At 36.0% G+C, this 21,963-nt stretch overlaps 2 protein-coding genes across 2 annotated transcripts; both read right to left on the bottom strand.

Annotated features, from left to right (window-relative positions):
* Positions 1 to 10,077: 10,077 nt before the first annotated feature.
* LOC117916624 (protein LURP-one-related 7) lies at positions 10,078 to 17,525 on the bottom strand. Its single transcript, XM_034832748.1, has 3 exons — positions 17,112 to 17,525; positions 11,252 to 11,458; positions 10,078 to 10,391 (listed from the first exon to the last, which is right to left on the bottom strand). Exons 1-3 carry the CDS (start codon positions 17,322 to 17,324, stop codon positions 10,251 to 10,253), a joined length of 561 nt encoding a protein of 186 aa, XP_034688639.1. The 5' UTR covers positions 17,325 to 17,525; the 3' UTR covers positions 10,078 to 10,250.
* Positions 17,526 to 18,127: 602 nt separating this feature from the next.
* LOC117915989 (putative pentatricopeptide repeat-containing protein At3g23330) lies at positions 18,128 to 20,101 on the bottom strand. Its single transcript, XM_034831775.1, has one exon. The coding sequence runs from the start codon at positions 19,868 to 19,870 to the stop codon at positions 18,230 to 18,232; it is 1,641 nt and encodes a 546-aa protein (XP_034687666.1). The 5' UTR covers positions 19,871 to 20,101; the 3' UTR covers positions 18,128 to 18,229.
* Positions 20,102 to 21,963: the final 1,862 nt, after the last annotated feature.

Below are 21,963 nucleotides of genomic sequence, written 5' to 3'. Positions count from 1 at the left end.
TTCTACTCGGACTGGGTTGTCCACTCTTTCAGAATCACCAACTGTGGTGTTCAAGACACTACCCAGATCCACACCCACATGTGCTACTCTAACTTCAATGACATTATCCACTCTATCATTGACGTGGACGTTGATGTGATCACAATTGAGAATTTCCGATCTGATGAGAAGCTCCGTTCATTGTTCCGTGAGAGAGTGAAATATGGTGTTGGACCTGATTATGGGCACATCTCACTTGAGTCTTCATCGGTAGTTCATCGTTTTCCATGGGAGAACATCCGTGGAAGAATTTCTTACTGCATGAATGACAACTTCCATTATAAGGTCTTAAAAACAGTCAAAAACCTTCATTTGAAAGAACTCACGGCCTGTGACAGTTCTGAGAGTATCTTCAAATCTGTTATGTGTGGGATGCAAACGATAATTGCCTACAAACCCGTTGCAAACAAAGAGTCTAGCCCAGAAGATGCCCAGGTTATATACGTGGATGTTTTTCATGCAATGAACAGTCTTGAAAAGACGTGCCTTACTATGATGACTTCTCGTGGGTGATAAGAGGATGAAGGCTGCCAACATTCCTGGTGCTCTGTTGACTAGACCTCACTCCAGGCTGCATCCTTAATTTTCCATTATCACATTTCCACTTGTTCGTCATCGCATGGTCACTTTTTGGCATGCTACCAAGAAGCCATGTGTCATCTCCTCTCATTCCCCTCCTCTGATTTTTGAAAATAAGTTTCTTGCCCTTCACTTTGAAAATAATTTGATGAATTCTGGTTTTTTTAAAAAAATAATTTCAAATCTCATCAAACCTTTGGGCCACGTGTCATTTTCTATTTCATCATCCCCTGTTTTTGAAGATAATTTTCCCAAAGCTCTATCTTGTAAATAATTTTTTGAATTTTGATTTTCAAATAATTTCAACTCTCCTATCTTTCATCCTCAGAATCTTTAGGTTCCCAGGTTCCATTTTTAATAAAATTTTGGTTTCCATTTTTCCTCTTTGGCAAGCTTTTTTTTTTTTCATTTTTTTTTCATATTTCTCTTGATTTTAAAATGTTTTGAAATAAGTGTGGATCAAATCCCGTAATTCCAATTAATGGGATTTACGAAATTAATTCATGCTAAAATAAATTGGGTCTTTGGTGGGGGCCCAATATCAAATAAAATTTCTTTAAAATAAAAATGAATTTTGACTAGAGTGTCATGCGTGCTTTTGACGATTTTGTACTCGATTTAGTGACATGTGAGCTATATTTATGCTCTTTATCTTGCACTAACCCTCTCTCTTGATAGCGCATAGTGGCTCGCTGCTCAGGTACATACTCATTCCTACTCTGGTTAGTCTATATGCATTTTCTGATTCTCACATGTGCATGATTTATTCGTGGTATTCATTGATTTTCACATTGATTGCCATGTCAACTTCATCTCATTAGTAGAGACCCGACTTTAGGGATTTAGAGGGGTGCTACGGTCTTTATTGTACCTTCCCGATAAGTAACCTGACCCCCGAACCCGATCCAGTTTTTCGTAGATCGCCTTTTCCAAAATAAGGAGTCACACTTAGGGTTTTTCTTTCTTATTTTGTTTACCCTTTAAAAATGAAACAAAAATAAGTGGCGACTCCAAGTCATTTTTCTTAATCAATAAAAATCAATTTTTCCAAATAAAAATCGAGCTCGCCATCGAGTGGGAAACGCATTGAGCCGAAATGCGGGGTCCACATCATGCATGTGGGTCATGTGCATAGAGGAGAGAATAAGAAAGATATTTATGGTGAGCAAATGGTAGAATAGGTGGAGGAGGTAGTGAAAGAAAAATGGGTTCAGTGGTGTTAAAATACGATGATATGCATGGAGCATGAAGGATGGGTATAGAGATGGGTGTGATGATATTTGGATTTGATAGAGATGGGAGGCTTTGGTGGGTGGTTATGCAAGGCTTTGGATTGTCATTGAGGGAACGAAAGATGAAGGGTAGTGAGATTGATGGGTTTAGTGGGTTTAGGAAGATGAGAAAAGAGTTAAGAGAGGTGGGTAGTGAGAGAAAATGAAGAGTAATGGGCATGAAAGATGGAAATGTGGTAGTGAGAGGAAATGGGTATGGTGGTATGGGGTTTAATGGACATTGAAGGATAGCCATAGGTGCATGCATTATAGGAATGAATAGGATAGGTGGCGAAATGAAGGTGGACATGCGCGTAGGATTAGTATTAAGCATAACCACAGGTAGTGAGAGAAAATTAGGTTCGGTGGTGTTGTTCAAGGATGGCATGGGTGATGGGGGTGTAATGTGAGAAATGGGTTAATGAGATGGTTAAAGAAGATGAAGATATGGGTGGTGAGCATGGAAGACGATGGGTATAGTAGGCATGAGGTGTGAGAATGGAGAAAATGGATATGAGAGGAATATAAGTTAGCCATGCACGCATGAGGGGTGAATCCATCAATATAATTTGTAATCTTATCAATATCAAGAGCATTTAGCTTGTCAAAATGAGCCAAAACTTGCACTGCACTAAGAGTCTGCACTATATGTGGATCATGTCTGATGTTACCCTTGAACCCACCAGATTCATGTTAACACTCCATGACCCATGAAACAACTTCATCTTAATCCACTATTTCCAGATTTCCAAGAAGATCTAGAGTAGTCAATCCCCAGTATGCTCCATTCATTTTTAAATGCTCTGTCACCACTTATTCAAAATCATTCTTCCTCTTTTTAACTAATAAAATGTATCGAACGTGTTTCTCAGCTTCCAACTCTCCTATTTTTGTCAGTCTCTTCTTTTGGAGCTCATATTCTTTTTGGCAACTTTTGAAATTCTCTTTCCTTCTTTCCATCTTAACCTCCCTTTGGGACCATTTCCATGCCAGCTGCCTCTTACCTTCAGCACATACTCATTCATTGAGAGATTAAAGACTTTACCACCAACACTAAAAGAAGTATTAGGCATGGAAGAAGGCTACAAACAGTCCACGGCTGATTCTCCCATTGGGCTCGGCAGTCGATCACAAAGCTCATTCACATACTCCAATATACGTCCTCATGTTTGATTCCGCCAAAGCTGGTTTGGCATCCAAACAACTGCCATTTCACCAGCATAACATCCAACATCATGTACACCAGATAACTTGTCACTGTTCTCCTCATCCACAACACTCTCAATGATCATGCTGACACCAAGAATCTCATCAAAGGTACACAACTCAATTTGTGAGTAGATCTTCTATGGTGATGCCTCTGATTAAAAGTAAATCAATGATCATTTGCCCATACTGTGCAACTTCAGCCTTGCATTCAAGCACTGTACTCCAGAAGCACTGGGAGTACCCTTCATGCTAAGTAATGGTGCCAACAAAATCAACCCTGAGTTTGGAAGACACTCTCAACAACTAGACTTCTTTCACAGATGAATCTATTGAATTGATTCGACACTAATGATCATCATCTTCTTTACCTGAGCTCTCTTAGAAACATTCTGATCAAGACGGCCAGCCCAAACATGATGCCCAACTTTCCAAAAAATACTAGAAACAAAGGAGAGGGTGAAGAAAAATAGAGTATGTATAAAATGAAGAAAAAAACTGTTAAGTCTAACTCCATTTTATGAAGATCAAGGAGCTAAACATAGGTGATATCAAAGGGGAGTGAGAACATGATTTTAATACACTAAGTTTAGGGAAGAAACAAAGCATCAGATATTTTCAAGAGAAGTGAAAAACACCCAAAATAAATCTAAAAACAGAGCATGCATACCCAGAGTCCCACAAAACAAACGAGTGGCCTATAATATCCACTCCAATCAATAAACCAAATACTTAGAAGAAATATTAAAAGTGAGAGTTAATCAAGGTGAAAATGAGAAATCAAGAACTCACCAATAATCATACCTGGAATGCTTCTTTCAAGCCAAGAGTGGATTAGCTTCCAGCTATGCTTTTGTTCCTCTTGTCATTCTCTATTTTGTTCTTTTCTCTCATGGTTATCCCTTTCTCCTCTCAGCTTAGGCTCTTTTTCTTCCCCTAGCTCTCCTCTGTAACCCAAAAACAAAAAAAACGTTCTCCCTCCTTCTGTAACCAGCTCACTCTCAGAGAAAAAAATCCCCATTTCCTTTTCCTCAAGTCACCACTACCAAATATCTATTTGCAACCTAATGAAAAATCTCTATGTCACAACCTGTAATTCTCTCAGTCTCACCATCTCTGTAAAACTTTCTTTCCAAGAAAAACCTTGCAATCCCCTTCGTGTTTTGCCCCCCAAAAAAATATCTCACCTCAGCAACAAAATACGCTCCCCCTCCTTCTCCTATAACCAGCTCATTCTCAGAGAAAAAAATATCCCCCTCATTTTCCTCAAGTAACCACTACTAAATATCTCTCTGCAACCTAATGAAAAATCTCTATGTCACAACCTGCAACTCTCTCAGTCTCGCCCTCTCTGTAAAACTTTCTCTCTAAGAAAAACCTTGCAGTCCCCTCTGTGTCTTGCCCCCCAAAAAAATATCTCACCCTCAGCAATAGAATACACCCCCCCAGCTTGCTCCAACAACATGCAACTTTTCTCAGAATATTCCTTGACATGCGTCAACCTCTCATTGCCTCTCCTAACCATTATTGTGATTCCCTGATGACTAACCATAAGACGACACATGGCTCCTCGAGAGCCTTCCACCTGGTAAGAACGAGCTGCATAAAAGTGAGAAAAAATTAGCCCCCAAAATAGGGGTCTACAATCATGTATTGATGTACATGCAGACATGGATACTCCATTGTTTCCTGCTCATCCTCACCCTGATGATACATTTATGCTTACTCTTCAGCATTGACATCGATCATCCACCATTCATGTTGATCCAAATATGGGTAATGTTTTGACTTGTTGACACAAGTTTCGTCGAGAGTGGGTTTTGGATGATTGTGTTCAACCATACATTATACAATTAGGATTTTATGTCTTTCATCGAGTAGGTCATGTTAAGGTTGATTGGCATTTGATTACTGTACTAGTAGAGAAATGGCGCCTAGAGACGCACACATTCCACATGCTAGTTGGTGAGATGACCATCACATTGCATGATGTAGCCATCTTATTTGGATTATGTGTACATGGTCATCTTGTCACTGGTTCTACATATATTGATTGGCATGCACTTTGTGAGGAGTTATTGGGTGTTGGACCAACAAAGACTGATATTTGTGGAGCATCCCTTAGAGTTCATTTTATTACTACCCAGTTCTCCCACTTACCACCAAGGGTTGTAGATGAGGTCACGTTACAGTGCCATGCTAGAGCATATCTTTTATTGTTAGTTGATGGTTCATTATTTCCAGATAAGAAGGGGAACCTACATCCAATTAGCAATTCTACCTATGTTAAGAGATTTTGGTGAGACTGCACAATATATTTGGGAAAGTGCAACACTAGCACATCTTTATTCTAGAGTTATGTCGAGCTAGCTTAGATAGTGCAGAAACTATTACAGGACCATTACAATTGTTGCAGGTATAACTACAAGTCTTATTAATTATGTAATTTTTTTCATAATTATGTGCATTTACACATAATTTTGTTTCATTTTTTAGTTTTGGTCATGGGGAGCGATTACATGTGGGTCGTCCTAGTAGATCACTTCCCCATGCACTAGTGCCTATAGATGAGATATTCCCGCTAAATGCACTAGGGAGTAGGTGGAGAGTTCCCTTATCTCATACAAACATTTCTCATCATGTGTTGGTCACATACAGAGATGAGTTTGATAGACAACGATCTGATCAGGTTTGGGCTAAATATTAATATTCTTTAACAAGATTATTAATATTAATATTATAATTTAAACTTTATTAAATACATACTAAGATTTGAATATATAAGGTATTATGGTAGTCTTACACAGATGATATACTAGCATTGATTCCAGACATTTGTTTAGTTGATCAGGATATTTGGCGAACGATGTCACCACTTTTTTTTTTTTTATATTGTTGAGTGGCATCGTCTTGAGCGTGTGTTGCGACAGTTTGGACTCATACATGGTATTCATTTGACATCCCCTATTGATTATGACCTTCACTCCATAGATTGACGTGGTCGACCTCAGTTTGATTGGATGTTATATCATGAGCACTACGTGGCATTATGGAAGGCTAGGGGGGACCACATTGTCACTGCGGAGCCTATAGAGCCTCATATGGACTACCGTGTTTCATACATGACATGGTATCCTCGTATTACACGTCGTTTTATTACACCTATGAATGATTTTGGACTTATGCGGTACCGGGCTACTGCCTTATCTGTCCACTTATTGGTTTGTATCACTTTAATATTATGTACATATTGTGTATAATATTTATTCCAACAAATAATTATAGATCATTTTATGTGATAGATTGAGACAATGACATCTATCATATCTCGAGGAGGTCATGCATTGGAGGACTCTGATAGTGATGCTTGTCGCACTGGTATTGTTGATATTATTCGTATGGCCACTAATGTTATGTGCATTATTCTGGAGGATTATCGTATCCCACATGTAGAGCATGGAGGAGGTAGGCCACCAGCTTAGTCAACAGTTGCTCGACTACCACTTGTTCGAGGTCGGTCGACATCTCGAGGGAGAGGTAGATATATTAGTTGTCAGCCCATCACATCGTCAGTATCAACATCATTACAACCCCCTACCTTTTTATCCTCATGATTAGTCACTCATTTCTTTAGACGTACCATTAATGCAACACCCTACTTATTCAGACCTACCATCAGTGCAACCCCCTACCTCTTTAGACTCACCATCAGTACAACCCCCTATTTCTTTAGACTTATCTTCAGTTTAGGCCCCTATTTCTTCAAACCCACCATCAGCACAACCCCTTACCTCTTCAAACCCACCATCAATACAACCCCTTACTTCTTTAGACCTACCTCCATTACAACCTCCTACCTCTTCAGACCCACCATTAGTGCAGATTGACACATCTACTCAGCTAGATTTACCGCCAGCCATTCCAAATGGTAGACGGGGCCTACGTCGACCTAGATTGCTACCTCCACCACCACCTCTATTTCCAACTCCAGCCCCATCACAATTAAATGCTCTTCATGTGTCGCATGCAGTACCTGCTACAATTAGAGAAAAGCGTCCAAAAAGGAAGAGAGTACCGGTTACACATAGGTTCTCTCCTTGTGAAGGCATGTGAGATTATATATGTTTTTTATTTTCCACTATATTAATGTTTATCGGATATTTTTTGTGACTTTGATTAAACTACTAAAAATTACATTTTGTAGTAGACTTTTTCTAATTAATTTCATTAACTAATTTTGTTAAAAAATCTATATATGACAATTGCGGCTTAAGAGTATACTATTATTTCGATAAAGATAAATTTATCATAATACAAATAAATTAATATCTTAAAAACAATAAATTAAATATATAAATTAATAAATTATACAATTTTATATATTATTTATATGTTATATAAGTTTATTATTTTAAGATTATTAATTTATTAATAAATAAAATAGTCATTTATAATATCTTCTATTTATCAATTTATGTTTGTTGAAGTAATACTAGATTCTTAAGTTTAAATATAAATAATTTATTATTAAAGTATATATTTTAATTTCAATAATAAATTGTAATTTTATAATTTTTAATTAAATTTGAAAGTAAAAAAAAAATATATATGAAATCTTAATTAGCAACTACGGTTTAAAAGTATACTATTATTTCAATAAAGATAAATTTGTCATAATAGAAATAAATTAATATCTTAAAAACAACAAATTAAATATCTTAAATTAATAAATTATACAATTTTATATATTACTTATATGTTATATAAATTTATTATTTTAATATTATTAATTTATTAATAAATAAAATATTCATTTATAATATCTTCAATTTATCAATTTATGTTTGTTGAAGTATTCCTAGATTCTTAAGTTTAAATATAAATAATTTATTATTTAAGTATATTTTTAAAATTTTAATCATAAATTGTAATTTAATAATTTTTAATTTAAAAAATTAATTAAAGCCTTAGTTGCCAATTGAGGCTTTAGTTTAAAAATGAAGCCTCAGTTGACAACTGCGACTTCAGTTCAAAAATGAAACCTTAGTTGTCAAATGAGGTTTTAACTAAAAAGATGAAAAAAAAAAAAATTTAATGACATGGCACCAAAGAGGCCAATTTGAACATAAGTTTCAAAAAGTAGTTAAATCTTATATTTTTTTTTAATAAATGGGTCATTTTGACCCAAAACTCTTCTCCAGAACTCTCTCTACAATTCTCTGTTTTTCTCTCAGTTTACCCAACTTTCTGTTTTTTTTCTCTCTAAAAAAAAACCATCCTCCTGAAAGCTTTTCCCGGACCCTCTTTTCACCAGCTCGTTTTTCTTCCCCACCAAGCTTCTACCGGCTCCATTGCTCACCTTTCAGCAAATATACCACCATCTTCAACCACCACCATGGCAAGGTGGTGACATCCTTCGCCACACATCTCATGCAACCTACCTATGGAAGTCGTCCCCCACTCCAAAAAATAAAAATAAAAATACTTAGCTCCTCGGGTGGCTAGCAAGGGTCTACAATATTATATAATAATATTATCTTTTTAACCTTTAAGAAAAAAATATTAAATTATATTATATCATATATATTTTTCATTATTTTAAATATATATATATATATATATATATATTTCTATTATTATCTTGAAATTATATCATATTTATTAATTTTATTCTCATATAAACATATAAAAAAATTATAGATGAATTTTGAATTATACAATTCAATTAACCCAACCAACCCGAGTCCAACCAACCAACCTAAAACCAACTCGAACTTTAAGAAAATAAAGTTGGGTTGAGCACCTCGAATTAGAGGTCAAATTTAGTAGGACTCATGTTAATTGGTTTTTTTAATTCGAGATCAACTAGCCATCAACTCAACCAATTCTTCCAAATTGTAACTCTACTTATAACATTCATAGTGTTTAAGAAAGACATTTAACAAAAATTTAGAAACAATTTTAAAAAGTTGAAAATCATTTATAATGATTATTAAGGAACATTTGATGATGATTTTTTTTAAAATAATAATAATAATTAAAGCAAACATTTTTACTAAATTCTTCCAATAAAAACACTTCCAAAAGCAGTCTACTTCGGACGACTATCTTCAACAAGAAAAAAATCTCTCATTATCTAAAACGCACCAAAAGCACCCTTTTCTGCCGTCTCTGTGGATGGCGCAAAACAATTGGCCTGCTTACAATCTTTCACACCGAATATTTTCATCTTTTTATGTTCTCCTAAATGCAATATTTCTGTAAAAGTCACCATTGTTGAACATTAATACCAAATTCAACAAATTTCTGAAAATATAATTATACAAACACTTGTCATGCTAGGTAGATCTTGATATTTCTGCAATATTCATAATACCCAGAAGTGTCCTTTGAATTTGTTGGAAATCATGACCTTCAAACACCAGGATCTGATATTATATTAAGTTACTATTTTGATTAAAAGGTGAAGTTGATAACTTGTTGTCAACCCCGTTTTGATTAAGCAAAAAGGAAGAAGGAAAATTAACGAGAGCAAGCATGGTATATGCTGATTCCAGGAAAACAAGCATCAGACCAATTGTTACATTTTGGAAAAAGCAGCTAAATCTAGAAATTTTGGCTGTAAATATATGATATGAAGATCATATCGTAGTGTATTAGGCACAGGCCTGAACTCTTATTGCCAATGTGTGGTGGATCAAGCTCAAGGTATCATGCAGAGTTGCCTAAGAACCAGTTTGGGAAGTGAGAACAGGAGAAGATGGAGAGAAACAGATAGAACACAACCTCAAGGATATGGGAAAACAGGAAACGAAAGAAGAAGACTGACAATCAGAGAACCTCAACAAAATGGATGAGTTTACCTAAATGTGAAGGGACTTCATCTGAATTTTGTAAAAAATACTGGGAAAAGCCATTTCCAAAATGTTTCAGATCGGTTTTTTATGCTGTGATGATAGGAAACATGTACCAAACTGGATCCTTAAAATTTTAATGAAGTACCAGGATTCTTAGACTCAGGTTTCTGTGAGACATTTATGTTGAGTGTGGAAAAAGCTCTCAGGTGGTAGTAAGCTTAGGAAAGAACAAGAAGAGAAATGGACTCGAACATTATACAGAGACATAAAAATACCTACGATAGGCATATATGTTTGGTCAGTTACTTAATCTTCGTCCATCAAAAAATATTACAATCAAGGCCACAACCACAGCATGATCACCAGACCCAGGAAATATGGTTAGTCGAAATTTGCACCTCCCAACAAAAGCCTTCCCAAGCTTGTACATGAGGCTAGTCTGCATCAAAATTAATTATGAATAAGAAAACAACATTGTAATAGATTTCATCAACCATGTAGATGATAGAACAAAACAGACGACCAAGTCATAAGTCCTCTGTTAGGACTCCCTCATCAGGACATGCTGTTTCTATAGAGGAGACCAGCTCACTCTAAGTTCAACTAAACCATGGAACTGGTCTGAGTCAATAGAAACAGAATGGTGATGAGCCATTATGCACTTGGGAAACCCAAGACTCCCATAGCTTTGCTACTCTCTCCTACAAATTGACCATGGGAAAAAATTTGTTACCATTCCCACTGTTATGTTTAGTGCCAGAGTCCAAGGCTATGTTTGGTTCATGAAAAAAATGATAAAAAATTATTTTAAAAAAAATGCTTACAAAAATGATTTTCTCATGTCTGGATACCATGAAAAATGGTAAGGAAAACAGGGAGAAATATGCTATAAGATTTTCCGCCCTATTTTCCTCATAAGATGCTGGGGAAAGTGCATTCCTTATAAAGTTAATTTTCTTTCCCTTAATTTTTCTATGGACAATCAAACAAGAATTTTTTTTTTTTTTTTATAATTTTTCCTAACCTTTTTCTTTCCTTCTCTTTTTCCTCTATGTGTTCTTTCCCTCCTTCAAACTTTATGGGAATCAAACATAGCCTAAAGGTATGTAATTGTCACAATCTCAAAACACTTCTATAGGATACCACAAGGATTCAGTAGCAGGCAAGGAATATCTTAAGGAATTCTCTATATAGAATCCTTTAATTGACTCAAAAGTTCATTCTGCTCAAAATAAAGTGATTCCACTCAGAATAGAGCGGTTTGCAAAACCTCAATTGTAGTGTAGTTAGCATCAATACCTGTGCTACTATAGAATTGCCTTTGTAGATGGTGCAGGACCTCTGGAATGGGCAACCTTTCATCTTGAAATCTGTGGAGTCTTCACAATTTGCACCACCGAGGAATATGTTGAACTCAGTTCTAGTAAGTGTATTCAGTGTTCTCTCAACTCTGAATATCAAATCCTCCCCACTACCATCCCCTCTGAAGCATTGCCAAGATCCATCCTGCAAGCAGAGACAACACATTACTTAATATTAAATTCAAAAAGTATCAGATTCTACAACCACCAAGCCTCGTCATTTTGTTCTCATACCAACATAATTAATATAGTTATTTAGCTTCAAATGAACGCATACAACTGATCCTAATTGTCATTTTGATCTTGATTGCAGACTGTGTGAAACTCACAAGGAAAATCATGCAAGGTAAGTAATTACACCAGGCAAGAAAATAAAGTTAACATGCGTTCAGAAACATTCCTTCCTCCTCTCCAGCACCATGGCTTGTTGAGAAGGTCAATGACATCTGGCTTTCCATTGACAAAATACTCAGCCATTCATTAACAAATATATTGTATTATTTGTATATTTGATTAGTTGTCTTTTATACTTAGACTACCAAGAATAGCTTAGCATGATTAGCATGATTGTAGGAAATCTCTTGTATAAAGCTACGTCTCCTGATTCAATAGATTTATTCAAAAAGGAAAATATTCTTTTCCCTTTCTTTTACATGGTATTAGAGCAGGGAATGATACCCTAGCTCTCTGTTTTTCTTTTTGCCTTCTTTTTTATCGTTGTTTCTTATTATCATGGCAAATGAGCAACATTCGGATGGAGGCAAGCTTGATGCTATCAATCCATATTTTCTTCACCATTTGATCATCCAGAATGATGCTTGTTTCCAAGCCTCTCAATGGGGATAATTATTCAACATGGTATAGAACCATGATGATTTCTTTGAATGCCAAATCCAAGATAGGTTTCATAGACGGGACCACCACAATGTCGTCTGCCACAACCAAACCAGACGACTATGCTTCATGGAAAAAATGCAATGATATGGTCCTCTCTTGGATTCTTAATTCACTCACACAGGATCTTGCAGACAGTGTCATTTTTTCAACCACCTCCCAAGAGGTATGGGAAGACCTTCGGGATCGTTTTTCTCAAAGCAATGCCTCTCGTATTTTTCAGATTGAGAGAGACATTGCTTGTCTTGCTCAAAGATCAAATGATTGTTGCGGCTTATTGCACAAGGCTAAAAAAATTATGGGATGAACTAGGATCCTATAATGACACCATTTGCTCTTGTGGGGTGGATCATAAGAGACGCAAATTGATGCAATTTCTCATGGGACTTAATGAGTCCTACAATGCAATCCGAGGACAGATTCTATTGATGAATCCACTACCTGATGTTGCCAAGGCTTACTCTTCCATTGTACAAGAAGAGAAGCAGCGAAGCCTAGGGGCTGCACGTGAGACGACGGAGAACTCAGCCATGGTTGTTCAAAGGACTGAACCGGTGGGGCTGTTCAACATGGACAAGGTTCTTCTTCTCATTCCAACTTGTCTAATTGAAAACCTTTGCATTGCTCTTATTGTGACCATGGCCATCATGTGCGGGAAACATGCTGGAAGCTGAATGGGTACCCGCCAGGACACCTTAAACATGCATCAAACAGGTCCAATCAAAGAAGCACTCATTTTAAGCGCAACAATAGCCATCAGCCTTCAGTGAACAATGTCAAGGAGGGTCCAATGATGCAGGAAGTGCCATTGGTGACAAATGGGCTCTCTGATTTGCAAATTCAGCGAATCTTATCCATCATGCAGGGTAAAGGAACAACACAATCTGCCAATTCTAAAGCTGATGTTGTTGGTACTTCTTCAGGTTTGTTACAAACATTGTTGCGCCTCTATCAATTAATTATCGATAGTGGTGCAATAGACCACATTACCTCATCTCCAACTTTGCTTGTCAACAGTAGTAAGAACACCCGTTTGCCACCAGTTGCTATGCCAAGTAAACATGCTCCGATTACATCCATTGGAAATCTACCTTTGAATTCCAATATTACTTTAAAAAATGTGCTTGGTGTGCCATCTTTCAAGGTGGATTTAATGTTTGTGAGTCACGGTATCAGAGATCTCAATTGTTCAATAACCTTCTTTCCTCATTGGTGTATTTTACAGGACTTGATGACGAGGACGACGATTGGTTTGGGTGAACAACGAGACAGACTTTATTACTTAGTTGCATTGGCATTAGAGAAGCCAAAATCTCAAACTCCATCTATAGCAACTACTTCTTGCCGTTCACCCAGTCATCAAGTCATCTCCTCCACTGTTTTGTGGCATTGCCGATTGGGGCATTTGTCTTCCTCTAGATTACATTTTATGGCAAAACATTTGTTAAGTTTCCCTTTACAGTCTAATAATGCTTGTGATGTTTGTGCCCTTGCAAAACAAAGTCGACATCCATTTTCTGTTATTTCAATCTCGTCTATTAGACCTTTTGAATTAATTCATTGTGACATTTAGGGCCCCCATAAAATTGTCTCTCTTTTTGGTGCAAAATATTTTTTGACTATTGTGGATGATCATTCTAGATTCACATGGGCATTTTTTATGCATCACAAAAGTGAAACACAAAATTTACTTGTCAACTTTTTTTCATTTGTCCAAACACAATTCCATGTTTCTATAGTCAACATTCAAGTTGATAATGGTGGAGAATTCTTCTCTATGCGGGAATTTTTTAAACAAAAGGGACATTTCAAATTTGTTTATAACAAAATGGGGTTGTAGAGCGCAAGCATCGCCATATTCTTGAGACAGCTCGAGCTTTTCGTTTTCAAGCCCATCTTCCTTTACATTTTTGGGCAGAATGTGTTTCTACTGCTATTCATATCATTAATCGTTTGCCCACACCACTCCTTTCTCGTCAAACTCCTTTTGAGCGACTCTATGGAAAACTTCCTTCTTATTCCCACCTTCGAGTTTTTGGGTGTCTAGCATATGCTACTGATGTGCACGTTCCCCATAAATTCGCTCCTCGAGCCAAACGTTGTATTTTTCTTGGCTATCCAGCTGGTCAGAAAGCATACAAGCTCTATGACCTTGCCACCCATAAAATGTTCGCTAGTCGTGATGTTGTTTTTCATGAAACTATTTTTCCCTATGAGTCCATTTCCTCAAATTCAAGCCTTGTGGTTCCTCTTTCTATATCCGATTCCTCACCACCAGAACCAGTTTCTCCTGTCCAACAACCCACACCACCGAATCCAATTTCGTTTCTGCAATCACCTACTAGTCCTCCTCGTGAACCCATTTTACGTCGTTCTCAACGACCTCACATCCTCCCACGGTTTTACGTGATTATGTCTGCAACCAAGTGACATCTCCCAACCATTTGCCGGCTTTGTCATCAAGTCCACAAAAAGGTACGCGATATCCCCTTTGCCATTTTGTCTCTTATCATCGTTACTCACCACAACATCGCTCCTTTATTGCTATTGTCAGTTAAGATATTGAGCCTATCTCTTATACCGAAGCAGCTTCTCATCCCCATTGGCAAGAAGCAATGCAATCTGAATTGGCAACTTTAGGCGCCAACAACACTTGGTCCCTCACTTATCTTCCTCCTGGTAAGAAGCCTATTGGTTGTCGTTGGGTTTCTAAAATCAAACGACACTTAGATGGCACTATTGAGCGTTTCAAAGCTCGTTTGGTTGCGAAAGGTTACACACAACTGGAAGATTTAGATTATCATGACACTTTTTCTCCCACTGCTAAAATGATTACTATCCGTTGTTTATTGGCTTTAGCAGCTGCCCAAAATTGGTCTCTTCACCAACTTTTTTTTTTTTTTTTTGATACGTAAACACAAATATATTAGCAAAGGCAAACGCCGCAAGGTACACAGGGAGTATACGAGGCGACGACGGCTCACAACAAAGGACCAAAAAACAAACAAAAAAACCACCAGCCCTCAACTGGAGCTAGCCACTCCAGGAAACCTATAAGGGAGCGGACTCCGCACCATTATACAACTTAGCCCACCCCACAAATTACAAACAAAAGAATATTTAATTTTCTGTATAGCAAGCTCCCCCCCCCTAAATGCTAGTCTATTCCTTTCTTTCCACACCGTCCAAAAATAAATAACGGTATGGTCTCTTCACCAACTTGATGTCAACAATGCATTTCTTCATGGTGATCTCCATGAAGAAATTTATATGACTCCACCTCCTGGTCTTCAGCGATAGGGGGAGAATCAAGTGTGTCACCTTCACAAGTCGTTGTATGGTTTAAAGTAGGCTTCCCGACAATGGTTTGCCAAGTTCTCTACAGTTATCCAAGCTGCTGGATTTACTCAATCCAAAGCAGATTACTCATTATTCACATGTCAGAAAGACAAATCTTTTATAGCTTTGTTAATATATGTTGATGACATTCTTATTACGGATAATAATGTCAATACCATATTAGCTCTCAGGCAATTTCTTCATAGTCATTTTCAGATTAAAGATTTGGGTGATTTGAAGTAGTTTCTGGGCATCGAAGTTTCTCGGTCAAAGAAAGGTATTTCCATCTCACAACGAAAATATGCTTTGGAAATTTTAAAAGATGGTCGTTTTTTGGGTGCTAAACCTGTGAGCTTTCCCATGGAACAAAACATAAAGCTCTTAGATTCAGGTGAATTGCTTAAAGATCCATCTCAGTATAGACAACTTGTTGAATGCCTAATTTATTTGACTATTACCCGACCATATATCACCTATTTGGTCCATATGTTAAGTAGATTCATGCATGCACCACGCAAACCACACATGGAAGCTGCCTTACGTGTGCTGTGTTATTTGAAAAGTAGTCTAGGACAAGGTCTATTCTTCCCTTCTCATAATGATTTATCTTTGCGAACTTTTTCTGATTCGGATTGGGCTGGTTGTCCAATATCTCGTAGATCCACTACAGGTTATTGTGTTTTTCTAGGATCTTCTCTTATTTCCTGGAGGACAAAGAGACAGAAAACCATATCTCTCTCCTTAGCAAAAGCCAAATATAGAGCCATGACAGGTGCATGCTGTAAATTATCTTGGTTGCGCTCGTTATTGATAGATTTGAGAATATTGCATCCGAAGCCAACATTGTTGTATTGTGATAACACAACCGCATTACATATAGCAGCCAATCTTGTTTTCCATGAAAGAACCAGACATATAGAGATGGATTGTCCTTTTATTCGTGACAAAATACAAGATGGTTCAATTGTAACCAAACATGTTGCTTCAACGAATCAACTTGCAGATGTATTCACCAAGTCATTGGGAAAGGAAGCTTTCTCAACTATGATGCGCAAGTTGGGAGTTCTTGACATTCACTCTCCAACTTGAGGGGGAGTGTTGAGAAGGTCAATGGCTTTCCATTGACAAAATATCCAGCCATTCATTAACAAATATGTTGTATTATTTGTATATTTGATTAGTTGCCTTTTATTCAAAAAGGAAAATATTCTTTTCCCTACAAATAAAAAAATAAAAAATGATTGTAGGAAATCTCTTGTATAAAGCTCCATCTCCTGATTCAATAGATTTATTCAAAAAGGAAAATATTCTTTTCCCTTTCTTCTACGTGGCTCGTCAATTTAACAGTAATACACAATGAAAATAGATATCTCGTGGTTCCTCAATGGCATACTGGTAAGAGGCATGTGAATTCATTTTACAATTTGCCTAGTGTTTTTGCTTATAAAAATAAGAATGTGAATTAATTTTCCATCTCTCTGCACACCTAAAATGACGATTCATTTATATTTCCTGGAAAAAAATTTCCGTGGAAACAAACAAGGGAAAGAAGGAGAGAGACTCACATGGCTGCCGCGCATGGAAATTAGGGGATTGCCAGCGGCATCGAGGAGCACTCTGTTGTGCTTCGGAGATCGACGGTTGACTCTGTACACGATATTCCCGCTGGAATCAGCCAACCCGAGATAGCCACGTGGAAGGCCGGGATGTTTCTTGGAGATGAAGAGATCGAACGGAATTTGGAAATCTGAAGGGTACGCCAGAGCTGAAGAAGCCATGGAGATGAGATCCTCCGCGAAGGTGAACCAAAAATGGAATGGACTTATTCGACAAGAATATTTCAAATCGGCAAAAAAGGGAGAAGTTAAAGAGAGAAAAGAAAAGTCAGGAAGTAGTTGGTCGGTTAAAGATGACCGAGAATCGGATGCTTTCGCCGGCCGCGTTTGAAAACAAGTTACAGCAAATGGAATTGGGTTTGGACCCGGCAGATGGGTTTTCAATTTTTATTCAAAATTAAAATTTTGAAAACATTTTTAAAAAGCATGTTTGATTATTTCTTTCTATTTTTTTTTCTGATAAGAAAAGAAAATTTTTCATTCCTAAATTTTTCTAAATAAATTTTAAAATGGGAAACCAAAGGTCTTTTTCACAGAATTATTTCAAAAATAGTTTTCTAACTAAAAACACATGTATAGCAATTTTTTTACTATAGACAATTTTATAAAAGTTTCTTATTTTCTAAAATAATTTGGAAGTGCTTTCAATTTTTTCTTGAAAGCATTTTTATTGCCTATAAGTGCATAGTACTTTTACAAAAAATAAGTTGAGAAAATCATTTTTAATCAATTAAGAGCTATTTTAAAGAAGTGTACGTTGCCAAACAGCCGCTAACATTCCTAATGTTCCCACATCCTATACAACACCTATGTGAATATTGAAACATTGCAAAAATTACTAATTTTTATTAAGGAAGAAAATAAGGACAACCAAATATGCTTGGTATGTATAAAAATTAAAGACGTAATTGAAAAAATAAGAATATATTTTATTTCTAAATAGTAAAAAACTGAAGTGTGCCTAATGAAAGCCGAATAGATATTGAATAGAAAAAATTTTCTATCATTCTCCTCTGTAAATATACAACAGTTGTATCATACTGCAATCACTAATATTGATTTGGCCCTCACCAGTAGTTTCCACAAGAGCATACTCCTCCTTTGAAATGATGAAACCTGCTGGAATCTCTTGCAATTATCTCCCTCCCTTCAATCTTTGAGATCAACCCTGTAAAGACATGGCAGTCTGCACATACCCTAAGGTTCTTAACTATCAAGATGCATGTACCGGGATGCGTGCTCATGAGCCCAAGTGCAATGGCCAGCTTCTCACTGTGACCAAGAAGTATCTCTTCTTTGGTTAGCTCATCCACATTTTGGGCCACCATACTTGTGTTGGGGACATACCCAATGTTCTTCATTTTCTGAATAAGAACTTCCAAGTACTTACAGATCTTTAGGTAATCAGGATGAGACCTGTCTCCTGATTCAAAGCTATGAACTTTTCGGCTAATTTCAATCCAAGTACAGGCCTTCTCTTTCCTTATTCCCCTTTCTAACATCAGCCTTCTCACATTGGCAACACCTTCCAAGTCCCCAACAAGTCCATAAAAGTTTGACAGTGAGATGTAGGCTCCTGCTTCCTGAGGTTGTAACTGAAGTAGTTTCTGCCCAACAGTCCTAGCTAGCTCTACATTCTTGTGATGACAACATGAGCTGAGAAATGCTGTGAGAAGCTTTGCATCCGGGTTTATTGGCATCCTCTCTATGAAGTCATGAGCCTCCTCCAGATGCCCAGCTCGAGCAAGGAGATCAACCATGCACGTGTAATGCTCCATCGTTGGGGTGATCAAGTATTTGTGTACCATGGTTGTAAAATTACTCCATCCTTCTTGTAACAATCCTGCATGGCTACAAGCATATAGAGTACCCAAGAATGTGATTTTGTTTGGCACAACACCTTCCATTTCCATTTGTTGGAATGCCTTCAGAGCTTCAATCCCTAATCCATGCTTTGCATAACCAGAAATCAGAGAGGTCCATGAGATCACATTCTTGAATGGCATGTTCTGAAAACATAAACAGGCATCATCCATACATCCACACTTAGCATACATGTCAACAATGGCATTTCCCACTGGTAAATACTGCTCAAACCCAGATTTAATCACCAACCCATGAACTTGTTGAGCATGAACCATCATTGCCATATCGGCACAAATGGAAAGAATGCTCATCATTGTCATAACATCAACTTCAACATCCTCCACTCTCATCCTCCCAAAGATAATCAACGCAGTCCTCCCTTCTAAATTCTGTCCAAGGCCCGAAATCAGCGAATTCCAAGTACCAACATCTCTCTCAGATTCATTCATTTTGGTAAACAAATCGATTGCATACGATGGTAAGTGACACCTGCAAAGCCCAGAAATCATACTGTTAGTCACAACTACGTCTCTTTGGGGCATTTCCTCGAACACCCGGCAAGCTTCTTGAATGTTGGTGCATTTGGAGTACATGTCAAGAAGGGTTGTCATTAGAATCAAATCTGCATTGAACCCAAGTTTCAGTATCAGGCAATGAGCTTGCTTTCCTTCTTGTAAAGCTTCAACTCTTCCACAGACCTTGACGACTGATGAGAGAAGAAATTCAGTTATTTTTTGCCCAGACTTCTGCAGTTGACGAAACTCGGTTATGGCTTTTCGACTTTGGACTTGATTTGCCAAACAAGTGATCCTTCTGGTCCATGAGAAATTTTTCTGAAGCATTTTTCATTCTCGTAGAGAATCTACATTTTGTTTGATTAGATGAGGCATTTGATCAAAATTCACTTCCAGTTTTCTTAGGGCTAAACCCGAGAGTAACAATTTTGATTTAAAATATTTTTTATGTACAAAATTTTCAAAAGGCTTCTATACTATATTTTGCAATAGGAGCTGCAAAGTCGTGATGTTGTAGCAAATGTATATTTTTCAATAATTTGGTAATTTTATACTACACGTAAAAAAAAAAAAAAAAAATGATCAATGAGAGAATATTTTGTAATAAAAAAGTTCATTACTTTATGTCTAGGTAACAATCTCCTTGTTCGGTTTTATATGTATATATATATTTTATTCACTTTTTTTTTTTTCCAACCATAAGATTAGAATTTCATATGAAAATGTCTTTTAAGTTCGAATATTCTTATGCAAAGCTTACTTTCCTAGGAAAAAGGGGAACAAGAAATAATGATTGAATGAACGAGTAAAATGGAGTTCACAGTGGAAGAGTGATGCCATGCTATATCCAATGGAGCAGTGAGAAAGAAAATCATACTAAAAACCTGATATGTGATAAAATTACAATCAATCTTCCCTTTGCCAATTGAAAATAGAGACAAGAGAACGTCTAAATCCATGTATTTTTTGCTTGGAAAGGGCCTTAATTTGAACTTCAAGCCCTATTGCTAGGGAATAAATACTTTCCTAGCTGCTTGTCCATGAAAAACCAACTATTTTCAATTGTAAATTCATTTCTTCAAATAGATAAAGGTTACGTTTTTATTCATTTATTCTATTCTCGCTTTACTCTTGTGTTAATTCTTTCTTATAAGAATGTCGTTTTCTTGTATTTTTTTTATTTTGAAAAATATATAAAAGCTTATTTAACACATAACTTAACAATGTAAAAAAAAAAATTAGGAGGTTTGGCCCAATAAATACGTTTTTTTTCATAAAGTAATATTTTTATATTATATTAAATTTAATATTTAAAAAAAAAAAAACTGAACATCACAATGAATTAGATCAATAGTATATATAAATGTTAAAAAAAATCAGGTAATGATGATAATATATGTTAACTTATTTAAATCAAAGCCTTAACATTTTTTTTTTTTACAATTTAGTACGTCATTTTCCATGTAAGAAAGATGTTTTTATCAAAGACAAATTTTTCAGGAAGAGTAATAATATTTGCCAGGAAAAAGCAGCCTCCATCCAGTTAAAGAATATATATATATATATATATATATATATATAATTTTTTCGAAAAATCCCTGCACACATGGATGATCATGATACATAGATGTGGCAAAACGCAAAAGTGCTCAATTGGTCTATTGTAATTTTGGGAAGGTGTTGGTGGCCATCCCATCAGTGGGGCTGTAGTGCAGCCACGTCCAAGTCCAACCACCACAAGACACATTTGGCTATTTTTCCATTCGCATACTGCCTAGCGCCTACAGCTATAAGCGACACTAGCATTTTTCTACTGTTTCATGGTTTGATTGAGTTGAAATTCAAGCTTGGGTCCGGCCTTTTGCGGCCGTCGGAAGGAAGATTTGATATATGGTAAATAAGGATAAATCGATATTGAATTTGATGGGTATATCGAAAATATAAAAAAAAATTAAATATAAATAAAAATAAAATTTTTTCAAAATTTATGAGAATATTTGTAAAATTTTTTAAAAATAATAAAATAATTAAAAATATACATGTTAAAGTTAGTTTATAAGTATAATTGATATAGTTAAAGAAAAAAATATCGATAAACAAAGAGATATATAGGTAGATTCGATACTTGGATATTAAAAATAAAAAATATGATTAGAAATGTTTTTAATAAAAATATTTTTTTAAAACATTTTTAAAAGAATTACCCATTAAATTTTTCTCTAAAAAAAATAAAAATATTATAACGATAAGTGATTTTTAAAAATATTTTTTAAATTTTATCAAACATATAATTTTTTTAAAAACATTTTTAAAAAATTACTATAAAATGTAATATATATATATATATATATATATATATATATATATTAAAAGTACAAAGGAAGCGTCCTAGAAGCAAGAAAATTAAGTAGTGAACCACA

This window comes from Vitis riparia, chromosome 6 (assembly GCF_004353265.1).
Source record: "Vitis riparia cultivar Riparia Gloire de Montpellier isolate 1030 chromosome 6, EGFV_Vit.rip_1.0, whole genome shotgun sequence".
In the NCBI taxonomy this organism is placed as follows: domain Eukaryota; kingdom Viridiplantae; phylum Streptophyta; class Magnoliopsida; order Vitales; family Vitaceae; genus Vitis; species Vitis riparia.
This window is presented reverse-complemented; position numbering and strand designations above follow the sequence as displayed.